This window comes from Crocodylus siamensis, chromosome 3 (assembly GCF_052110815.1).
Source record: "Crocodylus siamensis isolate JL-2025a chromosome 3, ASM5211081v1, whole genome shotgun sequence".
Classification (NCBI taxonomy): Eukaryota; Metazoa; Chordata; order Crocodylia; family Crocodylidae; genus Crocodylus; species Crocodylus siamensis.
The window spans coordinates 217,614,949-217,634,144 of record NC_143397.1 but is presented as its reverse complement, the minus strand read 5'-3'; the positions used below and the strand labels follow the sequence as shown (position 1 = coordinate 217,634,144).

The 19,196-nt window shown below is 44.7% G+C and overlaps 1 protein-coding gene across 2 annotated transcripts; it reads left to right on the top strand.

The window, feature by feature from the left end:
• The first annotated feature begins 956 nt into the window (after positions 1-956).
• Positions 957-12,636, top strand: GEM (GTP binding protein overexpressed in skeletal muscle). Of its 2 annotated transcripts, none has more exons than XM_090040338.1 (5): positions 957-1,044; positions 4,607-4,947; positions 9,114-9,190; positions 9,974-10,178; positions 11,451-12,636. In XM_090040338.1, exons 2-5 carry the CDS (start codon positions 4,617-4,619, stop codon positions 11,726-11,728), a joined length of 891 nt encoding a protein of 296 aa, XP_089896464.1. In that variant the 5' UTR covers positions 957-1,044; positions 4,607-4,616; the 3' UTR covers positions 11,729-12,636. The 2 variants fall into 2 exon arrangements, with proteins under 2 accessions (XP_089896464.1, XP_089896463.1); XM_090040337.1 differs by lacking the exon at positions 957-1,044 and adding an exon at positions 2,476-2,583.
• Positions 12,637-19,196: the final 6,560 nt, after the last annotated feature.

Genomic DNA, 19,196 nt, shown 5'->3' with positions numbered 1-19,196 from the left:
GCTCTGCCATCCTTCATCATGTTGAACTGCTGGAAGGGCTTGAGGAATAAGGTTCCACATAAGGAAAAGTGATAGAATCCAGCCTAGAATGACAAGGAAAGAGTTAATCACCAGGTCCGAAAAACAGCAAAGGGACTTCTAAGAGGAAAAAAGCCCCAAAACAAAAGGAAAAATATGTGTGCAAGTTTCCAACATACCAAGGCAGGGGCACTGTCAGTTTTATGGTAGAGATAGACTATATGTGCCCACTACAGGGCTGTGATTTTTTCTTCTGCCTTTAAAGAGCCCTTAAATATTATGAAGAATTTATGCAAGACAGTGTTCCTAACATTGACTATAACTAAATCTAAATGTTTTACTGATGTAAGGTTTATTTCCTGGCTCCAGTGCTGCAGTGTGTGCTTTCGAGTATTAGCTAGTTCCAACATTCAGGGGATACCTTCAAAGTCCAGCTCAAAATGAATGGGCTGGCCATAAACCATTTGGTTCTTGTGGTGCAAAGGGGTTATTTTCTTATTCAGAATAACAAATTATGAGCAATTTAAAAGGGGTCAAATGAGCAAAAACTACAGAACAGGGCAGTGTAGCCACCCAGTTAGCTGCATGCCTTCTGGTTAGTTCCCAAAGCTCCAGAAAAATCAGAAAGTGAAGCGAAATGTATAAGCAGCTGAAGAACCAGGTGTCCTACATGTAAAGTCTTTAGCTAAGTGCAGCCTCTGATGCCTGCAGCTCATCTAATAAAATAGTCAACTTGACCAGACAGGGATTTTACAAAAATGTTTACAGGGCCATACAGAGCAGCGTTCATTGCTGTTCTGTAGGTACAGCAGGTCATGTAAGAGGCTGCTTCTCATGCACGTGCTGCTCACTGATGTCGCCATCCAATAACTCCCAGATTCTGGAAACACTGACCGTGCTGGGAACAACAGAACGGGAGGGCTAGTACTTGGAATTCTGATTCACTTCATTGTCTATCCTGCAACCCAGTCTGAACGCTGGAAGGAACGGGGAATGCTGCTTCTCATCCTGTTCTCCCCCTGCAAGGTTTGATTAACTTGCATTTACTTTACTGCTTGCATATTGTTTTGGAAAATGTTCTTGTCGTCGTATGTTTGAGAACGGGCACGAGAAAGATCCCTGCAAATACTCACGTAAAACACCACCCGCACCAAGCCAAAAAGCATAACAGATAAACTTTTATTGAAGAATTTCGTAGCTTTCCATCTCCTGATAACATTACAATTCAGTGTTACAGGCTGTAATGGCAGCACAAGGATGTACAGTATTAGAAATGAGACAGAAAACAAAATGGGGAGGTGGGTATAGTCTTCTCTCCTCATCCTGGTGGGTATTATTTATCAAGTCTCTCTTGATTTACACCAGGGAATGTGAAGAGAATCAGGGCCATGACAAAAACATCCTTGTCTGTGATCAGCCATGGGTTGCATTGTCTGTGCAGATTTTTTAGTGCAGGACTAGTGAAAATGTTATATGTCATCATAGGAATTTGGAGACCTTATTCAATGTCAATAAGGGAATATCCACAGTCTTTATCAATATAATCAATGAACATTTTTCCACATATCCTTACATGTATAGTACTAAAAGCTAAATAATTCTGTCCTTACTTTGGTAAAACACCTTGCCATTACTGAGTTTTACCATAGTTAAAGTTTTTATTTGATTTTGCACAATATATTTTCACCTTTTCTGATAAATTATGGACTTGATTCAGCACAGATTCATGGAGTAGCCCTCACCTACTCCAGTCCTACAGCAGAATAGCTCCATTAATACCCATGAACCAGTAAAAAATGGAGTAACCAGCAAAGACCAGCAAAAAATGGAGTAATGAAGAGGTCAGTTAGTTTCTGGCCACACAAAAAGAGGGTAGTGTGATTGTGTAAAGTGGCTTGCAGGTTGTAGGGAAAGTGAAAAATGGGATCCTACATGATTAGTTATTGTTACAATGACAAATGAATTAAAATCCTCTCATTTCCAAATAATTACAAATTAATGACCAAAGATTCAGGAGATGAGGTTTTCCAGCATGGAGTTCATTCCCTTTAGGAATCTGATAGTGCAATATATTGTACTGACATTTGGTATTTGAGAAGCAGCAGTAGGTCTTTAGACCCCATTAATTTCAACAGCACCTCTGCACAAAGCCAAAAGAGACTTGTGAAGAAATGTTTCTTACTGTATTTTTCCATTTTCCTGTTTTCCCATCATAAAAAGAGAAAGTATTTATTTTACTGGCATTATTAAGAAAAAGAATCATATGACCACAAGAAACTGTTTTTTTTCACTCTTAACCTCTGTAAGTTTTTTTTTTTCTTTTCTGAATGCCTGCTTCCTCCCAGCTAGGGGCTGGCTCTCATGTGGACAGGCCAATAACGTCACGGAAAAGCCCTGTCTCTGATCAGATGGGCTTAATATAAACCAGGTTTGCTCAGAAAGAATTAAAGAGGCAGCCACGGAACAGGAGAGGATTTACTTCAGCAGACTGTTCAGTATACTACACTCCACAGGGAGAGACAGTGAGAGCAAAGGAGCTGATTGTAGTGGAAGAGACTGTAAAAAGTAAGGTGGTGCTGGCTGAAAAGCCTTAATGTGAATACACTGCTTTATGGTACATGGGCTATAGAGCTAAATAGATAAACTAAATGCATAATTTGAATATAGTTTAAGCTTGTAATTTTAGGAATTATAATACATTTTCTGTCATTGTCTTATTTTGCTAGCTTTGCCGAGTTTATCCTGGATGTAAATCCTTTATAAAAAAAGTGTAAATAACGCGGGCTGTTTACTATTTAAGTAAATCACAACTGGCATTCTTCATCCTATCTTTTCAATGGGGAAATTATAGTGCAATAAATGTTTTCAAGTTAAAATGAAGTAAATATTTCATGTTGTTTGTGAAGCAGAATTTGTTTGGTGGTTGATTTGTTGCAAAAGCCTGTCTTGTTGGGGAAAGTTTGTGTGACCAAGTGGAATACAGATGATTTCACTTTGTAACAAATGTTGTGCATCATCACAAGAAAATGTCATATGTTGGCAGTTATTAAAATGAGGCAGTATATTTTGTAAATACAGAAATTCAAATTGCAGGGCTTTTTCCCCCTGCATGCTTATTATATAGTTTGCTCTGTGCCTGCTCTCAGAAGTTTTTAAAAAGCTTGCTTGCCTAAGAAATGTTAGCCTCTGTGACTTGATAGGACACTGCATTTTTTTGTAAATACAAAATTAATATTAGTATTTGAAAGCAGCCCTGCCCCTGTATGTTTTAGTGGCAGATGTTCTATTTGTTGATACAAAGACAAGAGCTGAGAAACCTCAAACTTATGCCCCCAAAAGCTGAATGTCTAAATAGCTGTCAGTTTGGGAGCTGCAAAGCATCAAAGTAACTTTCCTAAAATTGGACCTATGGACCAATAGGAATTACATCACTGGATTCTGCCTCCAGCCAAGGCAGAATAGATTTGAAAAATCAAATGTAATTAAGAACCATGTTTAGATGAGAGGAGTTAAGCTGCTCCAGAGCTAAATTAATGTGTTGATTTAAACACTATAAATTTATGTGAGAATTTTCTCCCAGTGATCTCTCTTTTCGTGGCGAGATTGGGAAACCCCCGGAGAATCCATCTGGCTTTCTCATCTTGCTTTCATCAGCTTAATTTAATAGATTTCATAGTCATTGTACACAACAGGTTTATTCTGAGAACAGCATCAAGCTGATTATGACAAGGCCATGCTACCTGATACTTTTTCTTTGCTGGAGATGATCTAAATGTATAAAGTGCCGTGTTTATTGCTCTACTAAAAGATTCAACTCTCAGCTGAGTCTAAACATCAGACTACAAGCAAGAAGGCTTTTTCATTTTTTGTTTTTATAAAACCAGTGGCAGACTGTGCTGGTTCCCACCTGCGGATGCAGTGATAGGGAGGAGTGCAAGGAAACTTCACCTCATTGCACAGTGTTTGTCATGACTACACACAATTAGGGTCTCTGCATGGGGGGGGGGGTCACAGGGACTGCTCCTTCAGTGTGATCTATGGAGTTCATACTATCTTAAACTGGGTAGAGACCAGCACGCAGGGAACATCATGATCCTGTACGTATGGGTTCCTGTTTCAGCAGTACCACACTTTCCTTCCTGTGGGGCTATACCTAATATTCAGCACTACCTTTTAAAGAGCAAAGAAGCGATATAATGTCAGAAGAGTCATGTAAGTTGTAACTGTAATGTCAGGTAAGATGTCAAATACATGAGATGGTGCAATGAGGGGGAATGTTGATTTTCATCTTCCTTGGGAAACCCTAACCAAAGGCATAGCTAGGCTTACTAATTTCAAGTAGTGTGATCGTGTGTGTAACTTCAGCACATATATACCAAAAGGCTAGTTTTTTCTCAATAATCAGGTGTATCTCTGTGTAACTACATGGAGTAGAACTGAATGAGAAAGGCAGACTTTTCCCTCCTTTCATTTGTGCACTAGGGGTTTGCAGAAGAGGAGGAAGTACCTTGCTAAAGTGAATAAGATAGTGCGTGTGCTGTCTAAATGCTTGTTGCCTAATGCCAATGAATTCTATGTTCTTCCCTAGGGACAGAACGATGACGCTGAACAATGTCACCCTGCGGCGCAGCAACAGCGTTCTGCAATCACAGCAGCAGCGCTGGAGCATTCCTGCCGATGGAAGGCACCTGCTTGTCCACAAAGACCCCCACGAGTACAATGTGCATAAAAGATACACATACAACCCAGAAGATTATTACAGAAGGAGCTGGTCATCTGAGTCTTCTGATTCGGTCATCTCCTCCGAGTCTGGAAATAGCTACTACAGGGTGGTACTGATTGGGGAGCAAGGAGTAGGAAAATCTTCCCTGGCCAACATCTTTGCAGGTGTACATGACAGCATGGACAGCGACTGTGATGTGCTGGGGGGTAGGTCATTATGTTCTCTATTGCTTGTACTTACTCAAAATCTGTCCTGTCAGTAGACATCGGCATTAAGGGACAGAAACTGAATTAGGGCATTTAATCTGTGGTTACAGAAACTGAGTTAATGGCTTTTCTTCTTAACACTGAGCCCAACACATTCACCTTGCTTAAAAAAAACCAGGGTTTATAAGTAAGATCCTTATTAATAAACTCCTAAGTCTGACAAAGTGTACATAAAGGAGAGCAAAAGGAATTCTCAAGCTATTTTTTTTTAAAAAGTACTGTTGGAAGCCAAAAAATTCTTGTTCCTGCTGTAAGAAACATTACATGGGAAGTTGGACATGGGTCTCCCACCAATTGTATAGTGGTGTAGCTATTAGCTCCAGTGCTGGAATAAGGTAATGACTGCTCCTGTGTGGGACGGAATTCTATTAGAATGCAATACCTATAAACACTGTCCAGAGCTCCAGTGTGAAATAAAGGCAGAAAACTAAAAATCCCTGCCTGACCTTTTTGGTACCACCTGATTACTTGCTAGTTTTTAAGTAACCTTAGCTAGTTTATTTGCAAAAATATTACCCTAGTTGTGGCTGTCTGAGGGTTGATTAAAATTCTCAGTACAGTCTCTTATTCCTTGCATCCTGCAGGGAAGAGAGAATGAAGGTGCTACAGTTGGGTCAAAAAGTCTTGCTGATCAATCCTTTTGGCAAAGGGAGGATTCTGACATGGTCTCTAGCTTTTTACTAGGTATTTTTTTTCCTTAGTGTCCTCCAAGAGCTTCAAGTCAGGGCTTCATATTTACGCTAATCCCAGGGAGCAGTTAAGTCAAAGAGCTAAATGGCAGCACTCAATCGAGGACCTTACTGCATGTGTGATGTACGCATGTGGTGTGCTGTGCTGCAGCCGGAGCTTCTGCAGTTCTAAGGACATGGGGACACTGCCACCATTTGAAGAAAGTGCAAGGGGCTCTGCCCCTCTTGCTGGTTCTCTTCACTAGCCAGTGCTGAAGGTCCCATCCATTCATTGCTCTTCCTTGCCCTGACTCTTTGGCAACACAATCTGTGCCAACCCAGAGCTGTTTTTTGTGCTCAGGACAACAAAGAATCTTGGCCGCTTATGTAAAGTTTCCATGAAGGACAAAAGGGAAAGTGATTTGTGCCCCTCTCCTCCTCCAACACAGACCCAAGAGCTATCCAGCACTTATGCTGGCTCATAGTTAAAAATGTTGGGCCCAAAAGCAGCTTGTGTATTCCCACAAGCTGGGAATACAGATATTTACTTACTCATCTAAAAGGAACACATTCCCTCTGGAAAAGCAGTTTTGTGTCTTTGTCTGTAACATGCCAGAAGCCCTAGTGCAGTGTTGATATTCTTGTGCTCCATCACTGGTGGTGCTGATAGAAGTGACATTTGTCACATGCTTGGCCCCTTGAAAGCACTGACAGAAGTGCATGGCTGCAGAGTGCTTTAGACGCACCCAATTGTGCAACAAACTAACCTCATGTAACGAGGCTTCAGATGAAGATGCTTCAAAGCAGAGGGCCTTCATTAACTTCCGTCTGTCCCTGCATGTGATTGGAGCTGGGCTAATGCACCTCAGCCATGCCCCTGGTGCTGTCTGCAAGAAAGAAGGGGAGCAGGGAGGCGAGGGAGCTCCAGGCTGGGGTTTGCCCAGCCTGAGCTGGGAGTGGGGCATGTGGATTGAAGCCCCCAAGGCAGGGGCAGGGGCAGGGGCAGGGGCTCCAATCCACGTGCCTCCCCTCCAGCTCAGGCTGGGCAAACCCCAGCCCGGAGTTCCCTCCCCCTCTTTTCTCCCTCCTCCCATCCTGCAGACAGCACCGGGGCTAGGAGTGGGGCGGCAGGGCTAGGGGAGAGGGGCTGCAGACAGGCAGCTCCTCCTGGATTGGCTCCAAAGTGGAGCTCAATCCCCAACCCCCCTGACCCAATAGCAAATGCCTGTTGGGTCAGGGGTGGGCAGGGGTCACTCTAACTCATGGCACTTGCTGTGAGGCATCATGAATAGAGCAGGGAGCTGCACATTGTCAGCTCCCTGGGCTACAAATGTGTGTGACCAGCACTGGAAGGATCACCCATTATACAGGAATCCTCCAATTGTTTTGAGTTGAGGCTTCAAGCGGCTCTAAACCTATTACAGATGACCAGCTTTCTAAACAGGCTCTCCAAGAGCGGACAAGCATTTCACCTCCCATAACCTGCTCAGAAGTGGCCGAGGTGTTAGAAACAAATGGTTAAATATGATCCCTTGGGCAATCCAGAAAATACAGCTGACTCGCTTTATGCACTCCCTACTCAGCATATTTTATGCTCCTCCATTTAAATTATATGGTTTCTTCTTTCATTTGCCCTGCTATCAGCATTGTGTGGCTATGACAGATTTTCAAGGCCAAATATGCTGAGATATTAGAAAACTTTCTGTTATTATATTTCTCCTTCTTTAGAGGCATCTTAGAAATATATGTGAAATGAGTTATTTGCTCACATTTAGTGCTGACTTATACTCTATGCAATTCCATTACCTTTATTAGGATTGTCTGGGCTGTAAGTCAATGCTGAATCTGGCCTGCTGTGCTTAATACTTTCAAGTAATGTGATCATGTGTGTGTAGCTTCTGCACACATATACTAAAGAGCTAGTTTTTTTCTTGGTAGTACCTGCCCCTCCCTTTTTGGCTTTATTGATATGTTGATGTCCAGCTGAATGAACTAGATTTAGATTTGACCGTTTAGCATTGAAAGAGCTGTAGAAAGCTAAGACGAGGATGGCAATACCCATTTCATGAAAGAATAAAGCCAAGTGCTGCTTGCTGGGTTCCACTGGCTTTAAGTAACCTGCACAGATAGCTGGTTACTGGGTCTAAAAGTGAATTGAGTTAGGGTTGTTTTGCTACATTTCTTCTTGTAGGTCCCTGACCCCATCAGCTGTGCCAGCTCTGAGCCCTGAATGATGACAGACAGTGTTAGCAATGTCCTGCTGTATCAGCCCTGAGTCCGTGTTTACGAAGGGTTTCCAAATTTAAAGTTGATGTGGAATATCTGTTTTCTTTGTGAACACGTGGGTATTCTTTAATGCTTCTTGACTCAGTCTAGTCCATGAGTACAGTTTCTTGGCTTGTAGGAAAGGCTACGCTTGAGATTTAGAGGAAAGTTCACTTAGAAGCAGAGCAAGAGCTTATGAGGTGAGAGTTAAGACCCAGTAATATCCTCTGCGAGCATGGTTTGGATAGGCCTCTGAGCAACATGATGATGGAGGTAATAAATTTAGAAGTCGTTGGCCAGAACTCTGGATTTTATTACGCTGAGTACTATCACAAGGCTACAACTAAGGCCACCCCAAATCATCCCTCTAAACACACCAAACTCTGTGAGCCAGGAGAGGACTAGACCTCCAACCCAGACCTAAATTTCACAGCATGGCTTGATCTTTGTAAGAGCTAAGAGAAGTTTTCCACACCTCTATAGCACTTGTGGGATTTACAGTCCAAGTCTGAATTTTTCAGTCTGTCATCCAGAAGAAAGAAGGGACTGCCACATTATCTAAACTTGTACACAATGCCTCATTGGCTCTTAATTGCTCTTTTAATGCTAATATACAGTGGAAGAAGTAACACAGGAAAGAAAAGCAGGGTAACATAGTCAGCTTGTTGACTTATATGCCTCTCCGTTCTACTGTTGCTATCTGATGACCAAACTGCGTGCAGCACTAGTGATTGTTCACCCGTAAACCATCCCTGTTACAGTGAAAACAAATATTTTCCATTACTAAGTCTAACTGGAGTCTGCACATCTGTTTGCTGCTCCCATGGCAGTCGAATGTTCAGCATTTGGCTATTTCATCCAGTGGGTTCTAATTTTTGTCCCCCACATTGGATTGCAGAAAATTTCAGCCAAAATAATGACTGCAAGCTCTTTCTGGCTCATTTGTTTATCATGAAAATTAAGACAAACAGTAAAGACAGGGCCAGATTCATTGCTTGTGGATGTAGAGGAAGCTGAACAGAGGTCAACAGACTTAAACCAGAAGTGAACAGGACTTAAACAGACCTCTGTTAAAGTAGGAAGAAATTATACAGATGTGTCCATTTTTCTTTGTTTATATGCACCTGGTGCGAGGAGATAACATTTAACTGATCTGGTTGAATCTCATTTTAGAAGACATGTATGAACGAACCTTGATGGTGGATGGTGAAAGTGCAACCATTATACTGCTTGACATGTGGGAAAATAAGGTAGGTCAAAACTTCTGTCCTATTCAAGTGCTAGAGGGAAATAGAGTATGACTGAATTGTAATTATAGATGTGCTAGGAACAAACACATATTGAACAAGTAAGCTTGTTTTACCCAAAATTTGATAGTAATTGAAGTCGTAGGAAATCTTTAAAAATCTAAAGTTTGTACATGTGAGTTTGAGTGTCATGGAAATTCTTTTTTTCGGTTTTTTTAAATTAAAAACTAAAAACTGAAAAAGCCTGAAACACAGTTAGAGACAAATTCAGTCCAGCCATGCACACAATGAAGTCTACTTGCCGAACTGGCCCTGTTAACCATATGATCACCACTGAGTACAGTAGTAATCTCTGGTTTTATATTGATGTAACTGGATGTGTCTATACAAGACACTACTGCACAGTTGTTACTGCACATTTATTTAGTACTTGTATTAGCAAGTACTAAATAAACGCACAGTAACTCCAGTTACTGAACAGTAGCACCAGTGAATGTCTTCTAAGTGATGCTAGTGCACAGTAGCCTAATAATACTGCCCAGTAGTATTACAGTAGACAGTATTTACACTGTCTATGCTGTGATGCGCTACTGTGCAGTATTATTCAGCGCTGTGATGTGCTACTGCACAGTCTTGTGTAGATGTGCCCACTGTAATCAAAACCTTACCCAGCAAAGCTACGAAGTGAATGTATTTGGAATCATTAATAGATTTTCTTTGTAAAAGCTGAGCTGGGCAAGAAAGCCAAACCTTGCTAATGATAGCATAACTGTCTTATTTTATCAGCGTGAAAGTGAATGGATCCAAGATCATTGCATGCAAGTAGGAGATGCATACTTGATTGTCTACTCCATCACAGACCGAGCAAGCTTTGAGAAAGCCTCTGAACTCAGAATACAGCTCCGCACAGCACGCCAGACAGAAGATATTCCCATTATTTTAGTGGGCAACAAAAGTGACCTTGTCAGGTGCCGTGAAGTCTCTGTGGCAGGTATGGAAAATTACGGTGACAACCACTCTGTAAACATGTGGCTCTTGACCTACTGACAGTGTTCCCGCTAATAAGTACTCAGTAAAATACTCTGTATGAAGTGGGTGGAATGGATCAGCAGCAAAAGCCAAACAAATGATTCACCTCATGCCCTGAAAACCCAGTTTAAGGCCCTGACTCAGTTCCCATGCATGTGAATGGAAAGGATGTCATTCATTTTAATAGGAGCTGGATCAGGTCTTTAGTCAGCTAGATGTCTTTCTGGAGAGTTATCCTTGAATGAGATGCCAGTGTTTGCAACAGAACAGTAAAATAGTGTACCCTAACCAGAAATTAAGGAGAAAAATTACCCACCTTGGGGTTCAATCCATTCCCATGACTGCTTACTATAGAGCTTGACCTTGCCTGAAGTATTCTCCCTCTTCTAGCTCTTCAGCACTACCTCCATGATGCCCCTACTTGAGGGTAAAAATCGCTGATCTGGGGTGAATGCTGTGTTCACTGAGGTCTGCATCACAGTTCTTCTAAGGGGAAATGCTCAGAAATATTTTCCTATGTTGCCTGTTTTCATTCCATCATTCCTTGCAGTCCAGGTGGCTAATTGCCATTTAGCTATACAGACAGCATTCCCTGAGACTTCCAGCTGACGTGTTCAGAGGGGAAAGGAGTGACAGCAATTTGGTATCTATATAAAAAGAAGATTGTTATATTCAGTTCAGGCTCAAATATACAAAAAACAATGGTCACAATGTTAGAGAGACTTCTAAAATCCCAGGCATAGTTTTGCATATATCTAAGGTTCAGCTCTCCACACCAGACGTTTTGCTATTCAAAACTTTGATTTGTATATGTGATCTCTGGGCCAATCCTACCCATGCTAAGTTTATTGCAAGTTTTGTCACTGATTTCCATTCCAGAAGGATCAAGCCCTGTATCTGCACCCACAATCAGGCATTTAAGACCATAACCCCCTAAGTCAGAGCTTTGGCACATACAAGGTTGTTTTAGTAGAGATAGAAGCTTCATTTTGGAAATATGGCTGTAAATGGAACAAGTGATTTCTTGTGCTCAATAATCACTATCTCATTGCCTCAGAATATGACTCACTAAAATTTACAGTACAAATGGATACATTAAGATGATTTACAGAGAGGACCTACACTGTACTGTACATAGTACTGTTCAGCAGTTTTGCCTTTCCCCCTTTCGCTTAAAGAATGTGCAAATACCAAATGCTACATCCAATGACAAATCTGCTTTGTGATTTTGCAGAGGGTCGTGCTTGCGCTGTTGTGTTTGACTGTAAGTTCATTGAGACTTCTGCTGCCGTCCAGCACAATGTGAAAGAGCTGTTTGAAGGGATTGTGCGACAAGTCCGGCTACGGAGGGACAGCAAGGAAAAGAATGAGAGGAGGCTGGCCTACCAGAAACGGAGAGAGAGCATTCCCAAGAAAGCCAGGCGGTTCTGGGGCAAAATAGTGGCCAAGAACAACAAGAATATGGCCTTTAAACTGAAATCTAAGTCGTGTCATGACCTGTCAGTACTTTAGGAATGTTGGACAATATCAGATGTTCTCTTTTATGGACATTATTTAACCATATTGTGAACAATAATCAATCTATATTAGATTGGATTATGAGGGAAAAATTGACTTGGATTCACAGTTGTGATTGTGATGAAATGTGATGGCTACAAGCACACCATAATGCATGGAAAAGTCTTTCTTATCTTTTTATTGGTAGTTAAAAAGGAAAAAAATACTTTGTCATATACCAGGACACCCAACTCTTAATACCTGGGGAGTATTTGGGAATGTACTTATTGTTTTTCCCTTACCTTTGGATTATAGCATAAGAATCTAAAATCATTGTGATCTGGGGGACAAAGTCTTATTTTTTTTAAATGTACAGAAATGAGGAATGGTTTGGGAAACGATTTTTTACCAACTAGTTCATCTCATTTTCTTAAGTACCTACAGCTGAAAATCTGCATTTCTGTAATAGCTACCACAACACTTTTTTGTTTCCAGAGCAGTATCCATGAACATACACATCTCTAACTTTTAATGGAAAAATGCTTCTAATCAAACAGTTTTCCTTTATGATTTTCATACTATGGGATTGTTAATAGAAAACATCAGATTAAAAATAGCATCGAGTGCAAGATGCCAAAACATTTTAAAATCACTTGAGCTTTTTATAAGAAAGCACGTAGACTTTTTGTACCCAGATTTGGCCTTTGTGTATGCCAGATGTATGCTGTATTTATTATCTTGCAAGATAATAGGCATTTTTTAATATTGGGGAAAATGTATTTATTATCAAGTTTCTTAACAAAATAGGAAATTTTATTACTGTTTTCTATCTAATATCTTTTTCAGATAATGCAAGTTTTTACTTACATACCTTGTAATAAAATAAATAAAAGATGCCCGTGCCTTTGGGCCTTATCAAGAAATCCCCAAAATGTCTTTTTACAGTTCAAGAAAAGATTTTGTTTGTTTGGAAAGCTTATGAAGTGTGAGTGTACAATGAAGTTATCTGAATAAGGAGTAGTCAACAATGTAAAGACTGCTAAGGCTACTAATGTACATTATTCCTTGTACCCAAAGTGGTAGTGTAGTGATAAAGACAATGACAACAGTTAATTTATGTGCATCTTAATTCTGTGCATTTTGTCCACAAGCTCAAAACATTTTACTATAGAAAGTAAACATTGTTATCCCTATTTTGGAGATCTCTTAAGTTAGTTTCCAAACTGGTAGCCAGCTTCATAGGTCGGGTACTAAGCTCAGGTGATAGGTGTTATATAATTACTCAGGTAGACAGATGTGAATTCCACATCCTGTGTTCTCCAAGATATGTTCACTAGAGGCCTGATTCACCACCTTTGCTGACAGCTTTGGTAGAAGAAATGTTGCTAGGTTTAGGCAGACTGTATGGGTAGAATCCTATTTCATCTAGAGGACAACCACAGTACAATTTGAGACTAACTTTATATAACCCGACTATTGTATAGAAATGATTCTATGGCTATGAGCATAATACACCTCACTGTAGGATGACCAATGCCATTGTAGGATGACATATGTGATGTTCATATGTCTTGTGGAATAAATATTCCCATAGGTTGCCTTCAGTATTAGAATTCAGTATTTGCAACAGAGTAGAGGCAAGAATGCTGTCACTATCAATCTATGAATGTACCAGAGAGAGGTCAATTTAAATAAATACATATTTTTGATTGGCCTGTATAAAATTTAGGATTTTGTCTGTCTAAAGCACTTCGAACAGCATATTCATCACAACATCATTGTTCAGCGTCGCTGTTAGCTGAACTAACAGAAGGTTGCCCCATTCCCGATTAGTAAAGGAATGTCAGGAGTAAGTGGAGAGTTTTTTTCTCCCATCACATCAGTTTCATTGAATTAATTTTCTCAGAGTGTTAGAGGTACGGTGCTTTTTCCTGGTCCATGTCAGCCAAACTAGGGAACTTTGTAGCTCCAAATCCATGTCAAACATGTGGACTTTGGATCAGCCTCTTCACTCATCTGTGAACTCAGTGATGACTCCCTTATTTACTGGAAGCTTGTCATCCTCCTATCGAGAGATGGCTGACTATGATAGCTCCAGATCAAGCCATCTTGGAAGAGATACAGTCCTTAGCATCCTTAGTAACCCATACAAGGGGCTGATTTAGGTTACTCTGGTCTATTAAACTTCTGTACCAGATACATTCCCGACTCAAGTTAGGTCACTGTCCACTAGCTTCTCAGGTGCCTTTGTAGCCCCCTGCCTGCTCTGTGCCTTACATGAAGACACCCTGGAACTCGGCTCGTACTTGACCTTCTTAGCTATGCTCAGGCTCATCTACTAGCCTTTACTTGACCCATGGGAGTGATTATCCTTGATCGTGAGGGATTTCTGACAACGATGATAAGGTTGGGGGGATGCTCTTCAGAAGGAAGGATCAGGCCCTCAGAGCACTGGCAAATAGCAGGTGGTGGCAACAAGGCAAGGTAGGCAGAACGAGCAAGAGGCAACTACTGACTGTTATGCCCTGTGTGTGTGTGGCGATGGTGTGGCGGGGTGGGGAGCACAGCTGCAGTTGCCACCTCCCTGTGACACTGCTGCTGCTGCTGATCCTCTGCGGGGAGGAGGGGGCGTGGGGCTTTGCAACAAGGAGGAGCACAGCTGTAATGTGATCTCCATCACTGTGTATGTGTGTCCAGCCCAGCCATGAGCAATTCTGCCCTGCACCCCTTCCTTCCCCATCCCTGATCTGCAGCAGATCCAGAAAGGAAAGGTGCTCCTAGCTCTTATCATGGCTCTCAGGAGATGCCTGCACTTGGAAGATGGGTTTTGCCATCTGGATCCCAGCCCCCAAGCATCCCCAGCTTCGCCTGCATCCCTCATTTGTCTTGTGAACTCCCCACTGGACTCCTGGCTGCTCACTCCTTGCTTCCTTCCCTCCTTCCCTTGCTCAGCTTTGGGCTGTGGAGCTGCCCCCCAGTGATACCACAGAATCTGAATGCATTGGCAGCTCCTGGACAGCACAGCCTGGACAAGGCAGAGATGCTCAGTGGTCCCTGTTCACTGTTGCCTTCAGCTCTGAAGCTGCAGATAACAAATGAGGTTTCCAGAGCATTGGATTCACCATGAGGAGCAGCTGCTGCCAGACCCAAGCCACACACACAAGGAGCCCCTTCCCCTCTTCTCCCCATTCCTCTTCTCTATTGCCAGAGCCCAGCATGCAGTGGCAGCCTGCCTCTGCTCTATGCACAGGTCTGAGGGGCATGTGCCCCCCGGACCCCCCACTGGGGTGCACACAGCAGTGGGACCCCCCCCCCCCCCCCCCCCCAACCTCCATGCCCCTGGATGAGCCTCCCAGGCTTCCATCATCCTACAGCCTGCCCCGGCCCCAGGGACCCATTCACCGCATACCCTGCCCCTGCCCCTGCCCCTGCCCCTGCTTCACTCCCTCCCTCAACACAGGGGTCTTGATCTGCAACCCCATGACAGACTTACCTGCTGTGCTGGGCAGTGCTCTGCATGCTGCCAGATTGCTGCAGGCTCCCGCTGCATGTCTGTGTGTGCCCCTTTCCCCCTACCCCCCGCTGCAGCCATCCAGAGCCTGCACCTGGGCTGCCCTGTGGCCCTATCTGCTGCTACTGCTGGCTTGCATTTGGAAGGCTAAGCCCCATTCTCCCGGGCCTTCCACTGCCTATGCTTCCAGCCCTGCTTCTCTGTGTTTATCTGTCATTCCTGTGGCTGAAAGAGTAGTGCGGGGGAGGGCAGAGGAGAGGAGGGGTGCTCCCCCATGTCTGGCAGCCAATCAGGGGTGGGCTGCCCCTTTGGCTGCGCTCGGGAGTCTCCAGCAGCCTGCGGAGCCAGCGGCGTGTGCTGGGAGGCATGCGAGAATGCTTCCAACCTGCTGCCCTTGGCCAGTGCAGGCAGCCTGAAAGGTGAACATCTGTTCTGTTCATTGGTGATATAACCTAGGGCACTTAGGATAAGGCAGGAAACTTAAATTGCTTCCACCTTGGGATATTAGAATACCTGTACCTAGCCTTATATCGACCTAACTAGGGTTAGGTCCATCTAAGTGCTGATCTATATATATAGGTTATGGAAGGTTAGATTGGGTAAAATATGGCCAGCGTGATCTAACTTTAGTTCACCTAGGTGATAAACTATGTAGACAGTGCTGATTCATGCCCAATCTAACCCAAGTAAGTTCAGAGCACAGCCCCTGGGGCTGGAAAGCCCAGCCACTTGCCCCAGCACCAGAGCTGCCTTTTTCCTACCTCACCCCCAACCTTCTCCAGGCTATTTGTAGCCTCCCCACTTCTCCGATCCCCAGATTGCCTCTGTGGACCCACAAATCCCCTCCTCCGGTGGGCCCACTAACCTGCCTGCAGACCCACTAACCCCCTCACCCCCCACCTTGACTTACTTAGATAACATTCCTGGGGAAGCACCAGCAAATATGGGCACATATGGGACTTGATCTACAAAAATGATCTGTGTGATTGTAGATCAGGTCCAGGTCTAGGACCCTATGGTCCTAGTCCATGTGGGTACTAACGATGCGGCCAGGAGGAGCCCTGATCACCTGATGGAGGACTACCATGCTCTGGGGTGCGTGCTGAAGGAGATGGGCGCACAGGTGGTTTTCTCTTCTATCCTGCCAGTGAGTGGACGAGGCAGACGGCATGAAACGTGCATCGTGGAAACCAACTGGCGGCTACAGGAATGGTGCTTCAAGGAGGGCTTTGGCTTCCTCAGCCACGACTGGCACATCACGACAAGAGACATGCTGGGGTGGGACGGGCTCCACCTTTCCCCTAAAGGTAAGTGTGTGTTCTCTTCTAGGTTGGCGGACCTCCTCTGGCGGGCTTTAAACTAGGCTCGTCGGGGGAAGGGGAAGATGAGGGCGGAGGAAATATCAGACTGCCAGACCAAACAGTACCCACAACTACAGCCCAGCCCAGACTGACGAGCGAAGCAATCAAACAGGTAAGAAAGAGGGGCCAGGGTAACGTCGGGACTAGGGGGTCAGTACACACACCCACAGGAGGCCTCAAATGTCTCTACACAAATGCTCATAGTATGGGTAACAAGCAGGAGGAACTCACCCTCCTGCTGGCTGACTCCAGCCCGGACATAGTGGGGATTACGGAAACGTGGTGGGACGCAACGCATGATTGGGCGGTGAATGTCAAGGGCTATAGGCTGTACAGGAGGGACAGGATAGGAAAGAGAGGTGGGGGCGTGACACTCTATATTTAGGAGGAATACGCATCCTCGTCAATTAGCAAGGAGTCAGGGGAGGGGCACTCTGAAGTGCTTTGGGTTAGAGTACAAGGCAGTCAAGGGGAAAGAGACTTAATGGTGGGAGTCTACTACAGACCTCCTAACCAGGGAGAAGAGCTTGACCAGGAGTTCTTGGGTCAGCTTACAGAGGTAGTGAAGGCTACGGATGTGGTAGTCATGGGGGACCTGAACTTCCCGGACATCTGCTGGGAAGAACAGTCAGCCAGGTCTGACCGCTCACGTAGGTTCTTGGCCAGAGTGCAGGACCTCCATCTAACCCAGGAGGTGCACAGCCTCACCAGGGGAGACGCCTTGTTGGACCTAGTGCTGGCCACGGGTGATGACCTGGTGAGGGGGCTGCGGGTGCTTGACCTCCTGGGTGACAGCGATCATTGCCTGCTGGAATTCACCATCCAGCACAAGGTGGCAAAGGCATGCAGTAAGGCAGTGGCCCTAGATTTTAGGAGGGCAAAGTTCAATGAGCTAAGGAGGATAGCTGGAGAAGTGCTGAGGTCCCGGAGGGGAGGGGAGCCAGGTGTCCAAGGAGAGTGGTCGCTCCTTAAGGAGACAATCCTCCAAGCCCAAAGGAAGGTTATCCCAATGAGGATCAAAGGGAGCAGGAGAGCACACAAGCCTCTGTGGCTCACCAAAAGAATCTGGGAATGTCTCCTTGCTAAAAAGGAGGCTTATACCCAGTGGAAAGAAGGGGTCATCACCAGGGAGGGCTATTCTGTAGTTGCTCGGGGATGTAGGGGGGTAGTTAGGAAGGCCAAGGCAGAGATGGAACTGGGACTAGCTTCCCAGATTAAGGACAATAAGAAGTCTTTTTTTAAATACGTAGGGGGTAAAAAGAAGGTCCCGGGTAATGTGGGGCCCTTGCAGGACGACATGGGTAACTTGGTCGTCACACCAGACGGCAAAGCTAACATGTTTAACAATTTCTTTGCCTCTGTCTTCCTAAGTAGGGACCAGAACAGCCACCTCCCTGCTGGGCTCCCCTTGGGCCCCGGGGGAGGCACACCTGGGCCACGGGTTAGCGAGGATTTAGTTAGGGAGCTTCTGGAGGGGTTGGACGTATTCAAGTCAGCCGGTCTGGATGATCTCCACCCTAGAGTTCTAAAGGAACTGGCCGAGGTCATTGCAAGTCCCCTGGCACAACTTTACGAGCACTCGTGGTGCTCTGGTGAGGTACCGGAGGACTGGAAGAAGGCCAACATGATCCCCATCTTCAAAAAAGGCAGGAAGGAGGACCCGGGAAACTATAGACCGGTTAGTCTCACCTCAATCCTAGGCAAGCTGTTCAAGAAAATTAGGCTGGCACACATCCAGGAGGGGCCAGCAGGGGACTGCATGCTTAGGGGCAACCAACATGGGTTCATCAGTGGCAGCTCCTGTCAGACCAACCTGGTGGCCTTTTACGATCAGATCACCAGATCACTAGATGCAGGGGTAGCAGTGGATATAGTCTTCCTGGACTTCTGGAAGGCTTTTGACACTGTCTCTCACCCCGTTCTCATTAAGAAACTGGGGGGCTGTGGTGTAGACACCCACACAGTCAAATGGGTCGCCAACTGGCTGGAGGGCCGCACCCAGAGGGTGGTAGTGGATGGGTCCTTCTCAGCCTGGAAGGACGTGGGCAGTGAGGTTCCGCAGGGCTGGGTCCTCGGGCCCGCACTGTTCAACACCTTCATCAGTGATTTGGACGAGGGGATAAAAAGCACCCTGTTCAAATTTGCTGATGACACTAAGATGTGGGGGGACGTGGGTACGTTGGAAGGATACAACAGGCTACAATCAGACCTAGACAGGTTACAAGGGTGGGCAGACGGGAATAGGATGGGTTTCAACACAGACAAGTGCAAGGTGATGCACCTCGGGAGGAACAACCGGCACCATACCTACAGATTGGGGAACTCCCCTCTTATCAGCACGGAGGTGGAAATGGATCTGGGGGTCATCATTGACTCCAAGATGAACATGGGCCGGCAGTGTGGAGAGGCAGTCAGGAAGGCCAACCACACCTTGTCATGCATCCACAGATGCATCTTGAGCAGGTCCAAGGAGGTGATCCTCCCCCTCTATGCGGCACTGGTCAGGCCACAGATGGAGTACTGCGTCCAGTTCTGGGCACCACACTTCAAGAGGGATGTCGACAGCATGGAGAGGATCCAGAGGAGGGCCACTCATATGATCAGGGGACAA

What these genes read in the sequence shown, in the direction of transcription:
- GEM (XM_090040338.1), top strand. Translation starts at nt 4,617, where the DNA reads ATGACGCTGAACAATGTCACCCTGCGGCGCAGCAACAGCGTTCTGCAA. An exon ending in TTGACATGTGGGAAAATAAG is followed by an intron (nt 9,191 to 9,973) that starts GTAGGTCAAAAC and finishes TTATTTTATCAG; the next exon opens with CGTGAAAGTGAATGGATCCA. An exon ending in CCGTGAAGTCTCTGTGGCAG is followed by an intron (nt 10,179 to 11,450) that starts GTATGGAAAATT and finishes GTGATTTTGCAG; the next exon opens with AGGGTCGTGCTTGCGCTGTT.